General features: G+C 51.7%; 1 protein-coding gene across 1 annotated transcript; it reads left to right on the forward strand.

The window, feature by feature from the left end:
- The first annotated feature begins 1485 nt into the window (after window positions 1-1485).
- On the forward strand, window positions 1486-16560 carry LOC104148796 (solute carrier family 22 member 13-like). The gene is made up of 10 exons (XM_068934166.1): window positions 1486-1875; window positions 8243-8346; window positions 9126-9280; window positions 10598-10766; window positions 11144-11264; window positions 11951-12045; window positions 12422-12636; window positions 14167-14275; window positions 14562-14771; window positions 15335-16560. The coding sequence occupies exons 1-10, from the start codon at window positions 1504-1506 to the stop codon at window positions 15429-15431; spliced, it is 1647 nt and encodes a 548-aa protein (XP_068790267.1). The 5' UTR covers window positions 1486-1503; the 3' UTR covers window positions 15432-16560.

The raw sequence follows: 16560 nt of genomic DNA on the forward strand, positions 1-16560 counted from the left end.
TTGAGCTCCTGTTTTTATCGAAGTTCAGCCTGTCCGGTTTCCTGCCTGTGGGGTAGAGCCCATGATGAACCTGGGCACCTTGATTTCATCTGCCATCTGAGCTTGCCAATTAAGTTAGAATCAATTTGTGTCAGCCAGCATCTCTGCCTGCTTGAAGGTCTGCCTGCGTAACGCCATCTTTGGTATGCATTGCCTGCATCTGCTAAGCAGGGCTTATTTTGAGGGCAGCATCTACCCTCAGCTGCATCAGCATGGGCACCACCCGCCCAGGAGCTGGGGTGTCTGTGAGTTTCCTCTGGGGAAGGGCTTGCCCCATTCTGGTGAACCCATGTGGGGCAGCCAGGGTCTGATTTCCATTATGCTTCTGTACAAATAGTCTTTGATGCCTGATCGTTGGTCTCTCCCCTCCCATGTGCTGAATGTACAAACAAAAACTATCTTTTCCTGGAGCGTATGTGCCCGTGTTTCCTCAATGCTTTCCGAGGGTTGCAAGTTTGGAATTTGTGTCTATCCTAATGAGAACACAGAGTACAGATCCCAGCCTGAACGCTCTGCACCTTACTCTTCCCTCCGATCTGAGGGCAGGAGAAGGAGCATCTGAGTTGCTTTTGGGCACCTTCTGGAGGCTTTACGGCCTCATGGAGCCTCACCTGAGATCCCAAAGGGATGCCAGGCTGTTCCCATTTCTGGGATGAGCTGAACAGAAATGGTCTGAGCCTCATGTTTTCAAAGGTCATTTTAGTGCATGGAAGCATTTGAACTGAGATTTGCAAAATCTGCTTTGAGCAGCACTGGCCTGTGCCAGAGATATTTCTGCCACCTGCAAGACAGTGCCTACATGCCTTCCCCAGATCTTTCCTGCATATTGCCCTCCACCAGCCTACGGAGTAGCCCAGAATTCGTGTGAAGGGCAGATGTCCTGTACATGGCTTGTTTGTGGTTGCACAGGGAAGCTGCAAAAGAGGAAGGAAATGGAGTTTCCCTTGTCATAGGTTGTAGCCAACTGGCTGGCCACCCTTCCTTGTCTCCTGCTCTGCTCACCCATTAGCATCACCCCATTTATTCTCCTGGACTTTTCCCAGCTCTGCGTCACGCTGCACTGACTTGGCCCCTCTGAAGCTTGCTTGCCCAAGCAGTGGAGCTGACGGGGACATGCAGTTGTTTCAGCACTTCAGCAAATCCAGCAAATACTTCGAAAAAGAGTCTTTTCCCAAGTCAATGACACCCAGTCCTGGCAGAAAGGCAATCCAGGTCTCCTGAATCGGGGGGTCCTCTGCCGTACCCATTAGCATACACTGTGTGTTACTGGGTGGCACAGAGATTATTAATATTACACAGTGTACTTATGATGGGTAAAACACCAGGCATAAAGTCTATCCTAACAAAAAACCACGTATTTGCTGAGGCTGCCTACGTCTGCAGAGCTTATCTTGGGTTTAAATATTAATTCCAGCCCCCAGGAAAGTCTCTCCCAGCACTGTCCTGCTCCAGACAAAGCTGACGATGTCAGGCACTGGAGAACTTTTAAAAGTGGCTGGTGATTTTGGACCATTTCAGAAATGGCTGGTTGTGCTAACCTCCCTTCCGTGCCTCAGTGTATCTTTCCACCAGTTTTGCCAACTTTTTATGGTCCCAGATGTGCCTCATCACTGCGATACCAGCTGGATCCAGGCAGTTGGCCCCAACCTGACTGAGGACGAGCAGCTGAACCTCACTGTCCCCCGGGATGCAAATGGGGCGTATGAGCAGTGCTCCATGTATTCACCTGTGGACTGGGACCTCAACTCCATCATGGTTTATGGCCTGAATGCCACACAGAAGTGCAGCAACGGCTGGGTATATCCTGCAGACCATGAGGTGACTCTGGTCACTCAGGTTTGTAGCATTCTTTGGTTTCTAATTGCTTTCTTTGTGCTGTAGTAAATGATATTTTGCAGGCTGGGGTGTCCCGAGCTCCTGCCAGACCTGCATGGAGATGATGCTTATGCTGGACTTTGGCTTCAGTGCACAGGCTCTCCCTGGAAGTGCAGCAGATGGATTCCTTCTGATCTTTCCTCAGGCCTTGGAGATGTATGTCACGGACACATGGGTTGGGCAGGTCCTCAAGAGGCCATCTCAACCTACCTGCTGGGGGGTGTGAATCCGACCTGATTAGCCACTGCTGCCTCCTCCTCTGTTGTTGGAAACCTCCAGCAAGGGGTTTCCGCTCTTTCTCTCGGTTGTTGGTCCAGGCCCCAGGTGTCCTCCCTGCTCCTGTAAATGTGGTGCCAGCTCTGTCTCCTGTGCTCCACGTTGGTCTTTCCAATGCCAGGCAGGCAGAACATCCAGGGTACCAGTTCATCTGCATCAGGGTTGAGATTATTTTGTGTCCAAGGAAGCTTCCCATGCAGGCAGACATCAAGAAATGCTCTGGCTTAAAGGATTGTCTCTCTCCCTTGACTGGAATTCACTGCCTTTCTCTGCCTGTGCCAAATGACTCAAATGTATCTCCTCTTAGACCAGGTCACTGGCTGAGAAGTGACCCCAGCTAGGATATTTGCTTCCTCTTCCTCTTGGACCTTTTGAGACAGCCCGTGACCAATTTGTGGGGAGGAGGTGGCTTACGGTCCCCCTCCTCTCTATTGCACTGGTTGGGGGTGCAGTTCTGCAATGGTGAAGAGTTAGAGGGCACCTTCCCCAGGAGGTGTTTTGGGAGAAAAATAGTTTCTTCTTGCAAGAAATCAAGGGCAAATGGGACCTGGGTGTGACAGGAGATGGGGCAGGGTATTTGCAGGATCTGGGCTTCAGCACTAACTCTCATTGATAAGAGTCAGGAGACCATCATTTATGGTGCTTCTCATCTCCTTAGCTCTTGCTTGTCAGATCCCTTTCTACAGACTTTGTTCTGGTTGCTGGCTCAGGACCTTCCCAATGTGAGGTTGGGAAGGAGAGGGAAATGCCCTCTTGTCAAAGGGCAGGGTTTGGGCCCCTGATGCCTGCAGCCCCATGGCCAGAACTTCGGGTTGCAGCACAGGCAGTTGGGGTCACTGACACTGGGGCTGTGCTGATTGTTTTGGTGCTCCCTGCGAGGCCCCCATTGCAACAGGAGCTGCCTCACCTCTCCTTGCCTCATGCCTCCTTGCCTCAGGGGGCATGGCCAGCCTTGGCTCTGCCATCCCTCCGTACCTCAGATGGTCCTAGCCCTGGCTTTGGCTCTGGCTTTCCCTGGCCAGTTTCCTTGGCAATGGGGAGGTCCCAGGACATGAACCCAGGTCTCTACCAAGGGGTGAGGTTGAGAGGTTCTGACCTGAATGTGGACACTATTGCAAAGGGAGAGGTTGCATTTTACTTCGTCAGAGGACACCAGTACCACGTCCTCATGGGCGGTGAGCTGTTAAAGCCCCTGCAGCCACTGCAAGAGCAGCTTACTTCTGCCCCTGTTATGGGCAGGACTTGCCAATGATACCTGCATACAGCAGCTGGTTTTAGACCCCTCAGTGCACATGTAGATCAACAGGGCACAGCTCTTCCCTCTCTGCATGGTGGTAGGAGGCCAAAGAAGAACTGACAGCAGCTCCTACATCTCACATCCAGGAAGCACTACGAAGAGGAAGGGGGCTAGAGCCCTGTGGTGCCCTATGGTTAATTCCTGGTGTCCATCATAGAGTCTCTGTTCCCCTAATGCACCCATAGCCTCCAAAGTGTGCAGGGTGTCCTCCTTCGCAGGGCTGAAGGAGGGCATGAAGTGTGAGGTGGTGGCTTTGTGTCAGCCTCAGCAGCAGTGGGGTGCAGAGCATGAGGTGCCTTGTGATGAACTTCTCTTTGGCTTGTGTTTTGTGATGAACTTCTCTTTGGCTTGTGTTGTCCCAGTCCCTTGGATGGGATCCTAATCTCCTGGGGAAATGCTTTGGTGCAGATCACAAGGGTGTAGATGCATGGAAGAACAAAGCCCAGGGAGTAGCTGATGGCTTTTTTGGGGGCAGAGAGTGAGAGCTGACCCACGGGTGGCACACAGAGCAGAGTGGCCACTGGAGCTGCAGTACATCCTCCTCCCCTGCTATACGACATGAGTCCCACGTGCTCAGCCTCTAATGAGCCACGTCAGCCCTGCGGGGTGCTTAGCCCCACGATCTGGATGTTCAGCTTTGGGGTGATCCAGGGCGGGGAGCAGCTCAGGAGGTGTCTATGGGCACGTGTCAGCAGGCAAGCAGCAGTTCTAAGCACCACGGGGACCTGCCAGGGACTGCAGTGGAAGGCCATGGCAGAGCAGGGACCCAGCCCCGGGCTCCTGAACCACTTTCCTCAGCTCAGCCTCCTGTTTCCTCCTCTAATGCCTGGGTGCAACTCCAGAACCCAGGTCCAAGCCCTCCTCTGGGTGGTCATAGTCTCTCGTCTCTGACAAAGATCTCAAGCGCTGCAGCACGGCTGCCTTCAGGAGGCTTGGGGAGACGTGCCAGGCTGAAACAAGATGAGCCAAGATGAGCTGCCCTCACACTGTCCCCGAGAGTGGCAGCGCTCTGGCACCTTTGCTCTTGCAAACCACTTGGCCTGGGAGATAAGGGAGGGAGTTACAAATGGCAAAGTGCATCTCAGAGGATGCCAGCAGGCTGTTGATTGGGCTGATGGGAAATATGCTGATAGAAGTGCACATTTTATCACATCTGATTAGAGGGTTAGTGATTACAAAGTTTAAACATTAATTTGTCCATTTAAAACATTTTTGTTCATTTAAGCATTGTGTTCTGGTACAGACTGATCATAGGAGCTGTCACCATGTCTGGGTTTGGAGACATCATAAGTGCTCTGGGGGAGTTTGGGCTATTTCAGAAATGGCTGGTAGTGCTGCTCTCCCTCCCCGTCCTTTTGACTGCTTTCCATATGCTTGGCCAAGTGTTCATGTCAGTGGACGTGCCCCATTACTGCAACACCAGCTGGATCCGGGCGGTCGACCCCAACCTGACTGAGGACGAGCAGCTGAACCTCACTGTCCCCTGGAGCACGAGTGGGGCATACGAACAGTGCTCCACATATTCACCTGTGGACTGGGACCTTGGGCCTTGGACCTTGGACCTTTAGGCCATCGTGGTGTATGGCCTAAATGCCACGCAGAACTGCAGCAACGTCTGGGTGTACCCCTCTGCACAAATGCCATCCCTGCTGACCGAGGTCTGTAATTGCCTTCTGACGCTCTGGGGACCTGGAAGCGATAGGCCACCCAAATGGCCACCCTGTCCTGTACTTTAGTCTGTGCCATTGACAGCCGTAGGGTGGCCAGGCTGAGATTTACCTCAGCCATATTTTGGAGACCTTGGCTCCATCTCCCATTGCCCAGATGTGGCCCCCCCAGGAGGTTGTATGCAAGCAGGCCAAGACACATATAGATGCCAAGCAGGGCCACAGGCCTAGCCGGTGAGTCCAATGTGTGCTCTGCACACCATCTCCCCCTATGCCAGCATCCAGGCCCTTGGTGCACCAAGTGTGGAGGAACCTTGTGGATGTCCCTGCTCCAGCCACCGCTCTGCAGCCTGGAGGTACCATTCCAGCTTGTCCGTCCCTGAGTACCACTTTGTGCTTCAGACACCCTGGCTGGGGGCTGAGGGGAGGGTCAGTGCTTGATTTCAGCTCCTATGCGGTGGCGGGTACTGTCAGAATGTGTGACTGTGTGATGATGACCTCAGCATCTCAGTGCAGTGACTGCAGCTCAGGGCTGTCTCAAGCAGCCTGGGTTCCTCATTGCTGTGCACTTTGTGTGGAGGTACCAAGTTTGACAAGGAGAGGAGATCTTGCAAAGCCACCCACTTGGGGGTTACCAGAAACCTCAGCAACGCCAACAAGCTCCACCGAGTAGTGCTAAATTGTACTTTATTTCAGCGCTTTGTCATCTCTGTAAATTTCCTATATAGCCTCTTCCCTGGGAATCTTTTCCTATAGATGCTTTCGAGATGCAGGCAGCTACAGAACAGCTTTCCAACACAAACCACTTGGCCTGGGAAGTAGTGCTTCATATATTCTTTTCCTCCTGGAAGGGAAGGCAATCACTTAAAACAAAACAAAACAAAACAAAACAAAACAAACAGGGACACCAGCACCCCTAGTGATGGCTGGAACTGAACTAAGTGATGTGAAGAGGACTGCAGATTTTGTCCCAAGAACAGCATCTTCTTTGGCAATATCACTGCACTGAAACCTGAATTTTCCTCTTGAAAACCAGAGAAGTAAACAGCAAATGTGGCCGTTTGGCAGAAAAATATCTTGTCAGGATGAAATTTCCCACCCTGATGGGGAAAGCCAGCAAAAGCCAACTTTTCTGAGCAGTAAGAGCAGGCAAAGGAGAACGCGCTGTCTCTGTGCCTCAGCCTGCCAATAGACCTCAGTGCGCATCTGCACTTTTCCTCCAGAATGGAAACTGCCCCTGGAGGCTCCCCAATGCAACACTGCTGCATGAGAGAGATCACACAGACAGACGTCTCTGCTCTGGCCATGCCGAGGGCTTCCAGTAAAGATCTTCCTTTCCTGTTGTTTCCAGCCTAGTTCTTCCCACATCACCTTCCTTCAGGGAGAGGTTTATCTCCCAAGGGCCCTGGCTGGCAGTGGTCTTTCTGGGTCCTCCAGAGATCTTCAGGGCTGAGACAAGATGTCCCGTGGCCCCTGTGGATGAGCAAAGGCTGTATCTCTACCGGCATCCCTGACTCCTCAGGATCTCTGATCTGCTCTTGTCCTTCCTCCTTCCTCCCTTCTCCTTCCTTCCCTCTGTCCCTACCCCCAGCTTCAATCTTTCTCATGGGTACCTTCCTCTGACCTGCACCAGATGGGAGACTCCAACATCCATTGTTTCCAGGAGCTCCATGTTGTCTCTGGAATCCATTTTACCACCAAGTCAGGAGCTTCTCCAGGAGGCTCCTCGGTAGCCATCTGTTTCCAGATGAATTTCCATGTCTAAAGATGTCACACTCACACATTCATGGACCAGCTGCACATTTGTGTGACTACAGTAAGGGCAGACAGGAGCTAGTACTGGGAGGACACTCTGTTATCACGGGCTGGCATCAGAGCTCAGACAGTCAGGACTCAGCTGCACGTGCAGCAGCTCATCATTTGGAGCAGGACAATAGTGTTTCCTGCTATGAGAACAGCTTGGCGCAAACATCCCCAAACTGGCTGCCAAGTCATGCTCATCTCGGGTGCTGGGAGAGCCTGGAGGCTGGGGGCTTGGCTGTGCCCCTCAGCACTTTGGGCATGTTTCCTATCCTACACTGACTTTCTGCTGCTGAAATGAAAAAAAACAAGGTCAAAGCCAGCTAAAGTCTGCCTGGGCTGGACTCCAGACACCACAGGTACAACCTGTGTCTCTGCTGAAATACAATGTCCCACTCTGTGCAGCCGCTTAATGTTGCTTATGGATTTCTGAGTCTGAGTGGAAAGACTGGAGCCACAAAATGAGTCCATAGTAAAAAAGAACTGCATTTTTCCACTGTGCCTCAGGCTTTTAAGGGCAGCAAAATAACACAGTCCTTTCCGTCTTCCCTTTGCATTTCAGTAGTAAAAGAGAGGAAGGAAGAAAAGTCAGAGAGCAAACTGTGTTGGTATTTCTAAGGAAGGTTTGGGCAAAGAAATAGTCACTGCCCTTTTTGACACCTCAGCAATAAGGTTTCCAATGTGTCAGCAGAGAGCAGATTTAAACATCCCTTCTTGGTGCCCTGATCACTGCATGGGAAAACACTCCTTAAAGCAGGCCATGTGGGCTGGAGGCTGAGTGGCTGAAAGGCTAACTGCAGCCATGAGCTTGGGAAACCACCTGAGAGAGGACATACCTCTCCTGACCTCCTTCTTGCACCCTTCCCCGCCTCTCTCAACACCTGGCTGTGGGGACAGAGGCCTGAGCCAGACTAGTGCCAGGAAGGGAGCAAGGTGCTGGGACTCTTATCCTGAATTCCCATTTAAAGCAAAACTTCCCAACCAGGAGGTTATCTCGGAGGAACCTGCTCTGGAGGGGAGTCCTGCAAGTCCCAGCACTCAGAGAGGGGCCCCACAGTGAGGAGCCGGACAGAGGTCCAGTAGGCCTGTCCTGCCTCTGGCTTGTGCTGTTCATGCACATGATGGAGATGCATCCTTGGGGGTGGGATCTCCACACCCCAGGTTTGAGCAAGGACCTGGGAACTAAATCCTGTGTGCGTGTGGGGACAGCAGTGCTGCCCATCCTGATAAAGCAGTTGCCCAGCTGGGGCCTGTCGAGAGCAAAAGCAGCTGTGTTTCCTTCCTCCAGTTTGACCTTGTGTGCGACAGGAAGGATCTGAATGACATCTCCCAGGCTGTTTACATGCTGGGGCTTCTCCTGGGAGCCATGATCTTTGGGCCGCTGAGTGACAGGTGAGGAGACACAACAACCTGCCTGGAGTTACTGCCCAGCATCCAGGGATAAACCAGCATAAAGTTCAAGATGTGTCCATGCACTGAGCATGAAACATCCGCTCCATGGGTCTTGATCCCCTTGCCTGATTGAGAGCATCTTGTGACATCCGAGAGGTATATGGATGTCTGAGAGGTGACAGGAGAGGGAGACAGGTACGACCCTTGGGGGCTTCTTAAGGAATCACAGGTTGAGCCTCAGCAGGTGTCTCAGATACCCTGGGGTGTCTCCAGAGGTCCCAGAGATCTCCTTTTGGGCACAGAGTTGGACCCAAGTTCAGCTTAGTCAACCAGGCCAGGTGCCCCCTCCTTCCTGTGGCTCTGCTCAGCTCACCGTGATCCTGAGCAAAGTGCTCAGCTCCTGTGAGAGACACAGCCCCATGGCAGGGCTCACAAGGCAGAAGAACACAGCTTGTGTACAGGGTGCTTCACATGTGAACTGGGAGCACAGTCCTTTTCAGGCTGATCCTCAGGGACCTCAAGGGAGAGGACACAGAGTCTCTTCAAAGGTAGCTTGCTTTAGCAGCATCTCCTTTGCCAGCACAGCATCTGGTCAGAAGGTGCGATGCCGTTCTTCCTGCCTGTTCCTTTCTGGGGTGCTTTTAGAAGCTTTCTTCACCCAGAGTCTGGATTTCCTTAGGTGTGAGTGGTCCCCAAATCAGTATGTATCCCATTGATCTCTTCGCCATGCTCATGGGATCTCTCCACATGCCATCTGTGTCTTCTCTCTTCCTCCACAGGATGGGTCGCCGGCCTGTCATTCTGATCTCCATCCTCATCCAGGGTTTATTTGGTGTTGGAATTGCCTTTGTGCCGCATTTCTATGTATACATGGCCTTCAGGTGTGTCGTGGGAGCTTCTGTGTCAGGGATAACCATGACGATATTGGCCTTAGGTGAGTAGGATGTCCTTGCTCTGAGGCAGGAAGATGTGGTCTCTCAAGATGCAATAGAAAAAGGGACATAAAAGTTCATCCTGCGTGTATTGCAAAACTCCCTCCCAAATGAACAGCTCTGCAGTGGGCCTGTTCCCCCTCTCCCAGGAAAGGCAAATTAGGGAAGCCAACCCTGCAAAACTGGTATGAAGCTGAGTGCAGCGAGACCGCATCTCAGTGAGAAGATGGCCTTAGACTTCAAACAGAAGTTCTAAGTGGCTGCTAGCAGGTGACACAGCCCTGGTGAACTGGGTTGTGGGGCCAGGACTGGAGCCCCCTTAGCAGGGGTTGCTGTCAGCCCTTGACTGGAACATGCACGGCTTGTTTCTGTGTGCAGAGCTTACTGTCAGCAGTTCCACCATTTTGCTGGGCCATTTCAAATGCTGTCTGGGTTAAGGCAGACGAAACCCAGCTGCAACATCCCTACTTGCAGTTCTCTGCTGCTGTGTCACTTTGCTCCTTTTCACTGGCAGGTCTCAATGACTCTTTCAACTGAAGTATGCAGCAATGAGAAGGTTTTATGCCCATTTCTCAAATGGGTACTTTGTGGCACTGAAGTATCTCGTGAAATGGGACTTGAAGGTTTATGGGCAAACCTTGAGTCACCTCTGAAAGTCCTGACCTCAGGCTTTGTGGAGACCAGGGACCCCCAGAACCCCTCACTGAACGTGCAATGACCGAGGCCTTCCAAGGGACAAGTAATTTTATAATATGAGCAGGACAGTCACTGTGATACGTCTCAGTGGCTCCTGAAGTGGGTTTATTCAGAGGGTGATGCAGAAGGGTGGGGACAGGTCTGTCTTTGAACTGCCCTTTGGCACTTCTGCCTCTCCCCAGTGCAGAGTGAGAGCCATGGATAGTCTCTCTCCTATGCCAGTGCTCAGATGGGGGCAATGTAAGCACTTCTTACTGCTCCACCTCAGGTTATTAATGTAAGGAGAGAGCCCAGTGGCTCTGGGATGCAACTGGCTTGGGCCCCAGCAAGGGATTTTGTGAACACTGATAGCAGAGGGGTGAGGTACATTAGCTTCACGTCCCTCTGAAAAGGTCCATGCTAGTGTGCATAACCCTGCGTTGGCTGTCAGAACAGACCAAGTCTCCAGAGAGGTGCAGCAGCTCACACAATGCTGATGATAATTCAGATGTGTGTCCGACACCAGAGTTCTGACGACTGATTTCTTCTCCTGACCTACTAGAGAGCTCTTTCCAAGGGGAGCATGCTGTTTGGATGAGGGGAAACCATTCACACTGATGGCCCTAAATCTTTGTTCTTTTCAGCTACAGAATGGGTTGGTGTCTCCTACCGGCCCCACGCAGTGCTTATTTCTCACTGCTGTTTTGCCATCGGACAGATGCTTTTGGCTGGCTTGAGTTATGGTATTCGCAACTGGAGACTGTTAGAGATTGCAGGATCTGTTCCAATATTTGCCCTTTTCTTCTACTTCTGGTAAGTGGGAGGAGGCAGAGAGCTCCTTGCAAACATGACAGTGGTGGGTGCGAGGGTTGGCAGCCAGGAGGCAGCAGCTCAGAACCATCTTGGTTGCGTCTGCCCCATTATAATGCAGATGCTGGAAGGGCTTCTGCTGAGCTCAGATCATCTCCCTGAGGCACTGACTGCTGACATCAGAAGCTGCTTTAGTTCATGCCTTTCAGTGTGCACTTTATGGCCTCAAGTTAGGCCTGGCAAGCCTGACCTGAAGAAGTATTTAGACCTCCTCAGTCACAAGTGATGCATGTTGCTTGCTGGAAGTGGTCACAGGGAGATGGGCTTTGAGGATGTTTGGCAGGCTGTGGTGGCATCTTCTGATTTCACTTCCTTGGCAGGGTCCTACCAGAATCGGCTCGATGGCTGATGACAAAAGGGAGAGTCGAAGAAGCTAAGAAGGTCCTTCAGAAGGCAGCATCCATCAACAAGCGCACCATCCCGCCAGGGCTCCTTGAGCAGGTACCAACAGTGGCATGGGGAACTGCTTGTTCTCCTGAGAGACTTGCACCTGCACTTGGTTCCCAAGTGCAGCACGTTTAAGTCGAGTCAGTAAAGGTTCAGGAAAGATGGGGTTCTGGAACCAGAATAGGTCTATAGCAATTCCTGGAGCTGAGTTCATTTGGCAATCATCTTCTCATGTGTCTTGGGGATTAATTGGGGATGGGATGTGGGTAACTCCAGCTGCAGCTGAACTTTAGGGAGAATACAAGACCAGGGAAGAGGCTTGTGGTAGTCCCAATCTCTCTATTGTCCACCTTGGGGTAGGCAGGGGACCTATATGCTTCCCTGGCGTTTCAGCAGTGAGGGCTGCACCAATGTCAAGGAGGAGCAGGAGCTGTCTCTTGAAACTCTGATTTGCCATGAATCAATGCCTAAATGGGGTTCTCCTCCCTGCCCACCCCAAGGCCCCTAGACTGAGAAGGTTTGTCCTGAGAAAGCTCTGAAGCACCAAACTCTTGCACTGAGTACCCAGACCATAGTGATGGGACCCCAGCCCCACTGGGCTGCCATTCCCCCCAGAACAGTTTGGGATCTCAAGCCTATCCTGTTGAAGCAGGAGGAGTCTTTCTTTGACATCAGTAAGAAAAGGAGTTGGCTATGGGTTTCCTTTCTCTGATCTGACTGAGGCTTTTTGAATTTTGAAGCTGAAGCCTGAGCAAGAGGCTAAGCCTGGGAGTACTACAGATCTTTTCCGGAAGAAGCACCTCCGCAAGGTGACTTTAATCATGTCGTTCGCCTGGTAAGATCTCCCCTTGTACCCCCTTTGCCGACTACTGGGTGAAGTGAAAACAGGATTAGAGGTTGATGAGAACTGTAAACTCACTTGGTGCTTCTGGGCTCATGTGCACGTATGTTTCTGCTTCTGCCACCTTTCTGCCATCCAGGCTGGACCAGATCCATCACCTGTGGGCCTGGGGAGAGGCTGGCTCTTCAGGGTGATGAGGGGGTTGTGAGAAAGGTTGATGTAGTCTCAGCTTTGGGTATCCCCTGGTCTTGGGGTGGTTTTGTGTCCCCATGCAAATTCTGGAGGTGGTCAAAATGTCATCAGTAGAGATCAATATTGCATTCGCTCATGGACAATATGTACGCTTAATGCCATTCTGCTCGGCTCTCAGGTTTGTGAATAGCCTTGTCTACTATGGGCTCAGTCTGAACGTGACGAACTTTGGGCTGGACATCTACCTGACGCAACTTGCCTTTGGAGCAGTGGAAATCCCAGCTCGTGCCTCTTGTATCTTGTTGCTTCAGTGGTTTGGGAGGAAGAAATCCCAGGGTGTTCTCCTGCTGCTGGGTGGTCTGATGTGTCTGATCATCACTGGCATCCCCGAAGGTGAACAACCTCTTCCCATTCCAGGAGCACAGCCTCTGAGGGAGGAGGCTGCAGAGCCCTTACTCTTTCCTTCCATTCCCAGTCCAGTCTCTGTCCTCCCAGCCTGCCTAGCTGCAGTCCCACACTCTCTCTCAGGGTTTGGGATGCCTCTAGGGCCATGGTCCCAAGGGGCTGCACTCCTGATGTGCTGGCTTCTTCTCAGCATGACTTTCTTCTCATTCAGAGCTGTGCCTGGCCCCTCAACAGCTCCCTGCCCTTGGCAGGCAGGGCCCATTACGCTCCACCATCTCCTCTCAGGGAGATGCAGAAGATAAGGCATTTAAAAGCCTAGTAAGTTACCCTTCTTTAAGTGAGCAGGAAAAAGAAATAACCTCTTCTCTGTTTCTCTCCATTCTTTGCCTGCACTCCATACCATTGCCCCTGCTGCTGTGCTAGTGCTGCAAGTGAGGGTCAAGGAAAGAGAAGAGATACAAGATGCTTTTAGGGTCCCTGGCATCATATTTCCAGCTATACACTTCCCAAAGAACTGGAGTGACTCACTCTAGTTTCAGGCTTTCAAAAATCCAGGGACCTTGCTGCGGAGCCAGGGACTGGAAGTAACCATCAATAAACTTCCCACCTCAGCATAGGTGGGCTAGGAAATCTGGGTTCTGCTTACTAGTTACCCAGAAGGTATTTTCCCAGAAAGGGTGTATTGGGAATAGTTTCCAATAGCTTAGGGGGTAGATTTGCTTGGAAAATCCGTTGGACTTGGCTATCTGACTCTCATAATCCTAGAAATCTCTTTGCAAAGGCTGAAGACCTTGTCTGAACCTGCCCCAGCTCCAGGGATGTCAGCTCTGTGGTCATGTCACCACAGCAGTATGAGTCCTCCTGCTCTGTCTGCTTTCTGGAAAGGGGAGGATGTAGCTCATCTCATACCACTCCTGTATGAGCAGCTGGGATTCCTCATCCCATTAAAGCACCTTTCTGTCCCTTATTGGCGATCATGGGGGAAGCCTTAGGGAACGGGTCTCCTCTGTGATGAGGGAGTCCATCAAGACGCTGTCCTGTGATGTGAGGCATCCCTTCCACCTCTGTGTGATTCCCAGTTATATTTCCTGACTTCAAGGCCGAAGAGGCTGCCTTGCTGCTAGCTCTTTGAACTGCTTCCTTTCCAGCAGTGTTATGGGTGCAGCAATGGCCAGTGCCAGCTTCTCCCCTAGTGGGGATTTCCCCGGAGCAACAAACCTTTCCTTTGCTGGCTGCATCCGGAGAGGAGAGGGCAGAGCCCTCAGGGCATTGGACCACCCACTGGGAAAGGGTTTCCCTCTCAGCGTATTGATGTCTGGGGTGGTGAGATGAATGCAAAGTGGCATGAAGGTGGTCCTCAGACCAGAGCTGTTCTTTGGTTCAGATTCAGGCACTGTTTAGAGGTGATGTCTCCCTGTGTGGTTTGCACTTGTGTCCAGGTGTCCCACTGCAGCCCTCATCTGAGGTCTGAGCAGTGCTGGGCACCCCTGCCACAGCAGCCACCTCTTCTCCACTCAGATCTGCCTGTGGTGATCACCGTCCTGGCCATAATTGGGAAGTTTGCCACCTCAGCCTCCTTCTCCACCTCTTATGTGTACACGGCAGAGCTGTTCCCCACCGTTGTCAGGTGAGATTTCTCCCCGTTCCTCTCCCCAGGGCTGGATGCGACCCTGACCTAAGTGGTGGGAGGATGGACATGGTGCTCCTTGAACCAGATCCCCTTCGTGTGCCCCAGTGCACCGCAGCTGGTGCTAATGGAGCTCTTCGTGCCCCTCCACCCGGAGCATTGTCAGAGCAATATGATGGAAACTGCAGGGTTGCGGTGATTGCGCCACCTCGGCTCCAGTGATGGAGGGGCCCAGGGGGCCAAGGCATGGCCTGCGCCTCCCGCCACCCCCGCTCCCACCCCACAGGCAGACCGGCGTGGGGCTGTGCTCAATGTCAGCCCGGCTGGCGGGGATCACCGCCCCGCTGATCCGCCTCCTCAGCCGCTACCACCAGGCTGTGCCCATGGCCATCTTCGGGAGCGCCCCCGTGATCGGAGGGCTGCTCTGCTTCCTGCTGCCAGAGACCCGAGGCATGGAGCTGGCAGATAACATGGAGGCAGCTGACCCCCAGTGCAGGTGAGTACCCCAACTGCCCCAGTGCTCCTGGAGGTAACAGTCCACGTCCTTCCTGAGAGCGATGCTCCTCTGAGACCAAACACAAGTGTGCCAAGTAAATGTGATTGTCATTCCAGAAAGCGTGCTGACGGGAGCCTCTTGTGCAATAGTGGCTCGGGCCGTTTGCCCCTGTAGCCAAGGCCAAAGGTGTATCTCAGACCCACGGTGGTCACGCCTTCCTTCATGCCCAAAAAACAGAGGGACTCCAGGAGGAGCCCACACGTCCCTTGTCTCCCCCCGCCCTCCCCAGGGAAAGGCCGATGCCGCATAGCTGTGCCCTCCAGCTTTAGATATCACCTACTGCCCTGCTCCCCACTCCCCATGAAATGTGGCTGAATTGCACCCCAGCGCTTTAGTTGGCCTCCTTGGACAAGGGTGTCCACAGCCTCTCAGGGAGTGAGTGATGAACGGGAAGGAAGTTGCCCGAAGGCTACACATCCTTCTTCCCTGGGCCCGTTGGAGAAGGCTCTTGTCAAGTCAGAATGGGTCTTTGTCTGCTTTCTGACTGTTTTCCCTTTCATTAGGCCCTGTGAAAATGCCAACAGCAGCTCTGAAAATGGACACGTAAAAGTAAATGGCGGTGGCCAAGACAAAGAGCACACAGAGACCACATACTTCTAGCTGGTCCTGCAAGCAGCTATAATCAAAGGCAACCCAGCACTGTGCTGGCACCAAGGGTGGTCAGGGTGTCCATTTACGGTACACCAGCTCTCTCATTCAAGCAGTCACTGCCAATTCTTTTTTATCTCTTTCTTTTTTTGCCTTCTTGTATCTCCCTCTATGGTTTACCTTTCGGCATTGCACACTGTCTCTGGTATTCACCAGTGCTCTCCTTGGAGAAAATCTGGAGCCGTTAATTTAAGGAAAAAAAAAGGTCAGAAACATGAATACAACATTATATCCTCCTCTTTCATCTCCTGTCTCCAGCAACACGAGCTGGAAACTTTGTCCAAGTAAGTCACCTGTCACAGCATGGAATAGACTTGCAAAGAAGTGCTACACTCACAAAGCAGAAAGCCAGAGCAGACACAGCAGAGAAAATAATCTCACGTTTGCAAAAGGAGTCATTTCTCTGGTCTGTCTAGCATGACCTTCTCATGCTGTCTTAAAAACACACCTTATTTTTATTTAAAGATGTGAGATGCTCTGTCAAGAAAGAAAATTAAGTATTGGAAGAAACAACAAGCAGTGAGCAAGGATGTGTAGCAGACAGCAGGATTTTCCTTTTGGTGATAGCTGTTTTCAGTGAAGGCCTATAGCGATGCTTGGTGCAGGGAAGGTTATGCTATCAGGTTGTGGTGAAAGACCTCTGTCTGTTCCAGGAAATCAAGAGATGTTGTGGCATTTGGTCGCTTAGAGCAAAATGTAAATCTTTCTGCGAATGATCAAGTTGATCTGTTCTGTTCTGTTCTGTTCTGTTCTTTCCTGTCCTGTCCTGTCCTATCCTATCCTGTCCTATCTTGCCCTTTCCTATCCTTTCCTTTCCTATCCTATCCTATCCTACATGCTGTCACTGTGTCTAAATGGTTTATGATCACTTTTGTCTTTTACTATGAAGAAAAAGTAAGTACTTTTCTTTTTACATCTCTCTCCACATGTTCTGGCCCTCAGGATGATTTTCTTTTACCATCAGCTTTGTATGGATGAAGCCCAGAAGTTATATACTGCTGGTGTTCCAGCTTGGATTGCATACAGCTCAAACACTTTTGCAGGTCATGCTGAGACGCTATTAAAGGAGACTTTTTTTTTT

The sequence above is a fragment of the Struthio camelus genome, chromosome 2 (assembly GCF_040807025.1).
Source record: "Struthio camelus isolate bStrCam1 chromosome 2, bStrCam1.hap1, whole genome shotgun sequence".
Taxonomy (NCBI): domain Eukaryota; kingdom Metazoa; phylum Chordata; class Aves; order Struthioniformes; family Struthionidae; genus Struthio; species Struthio camelus.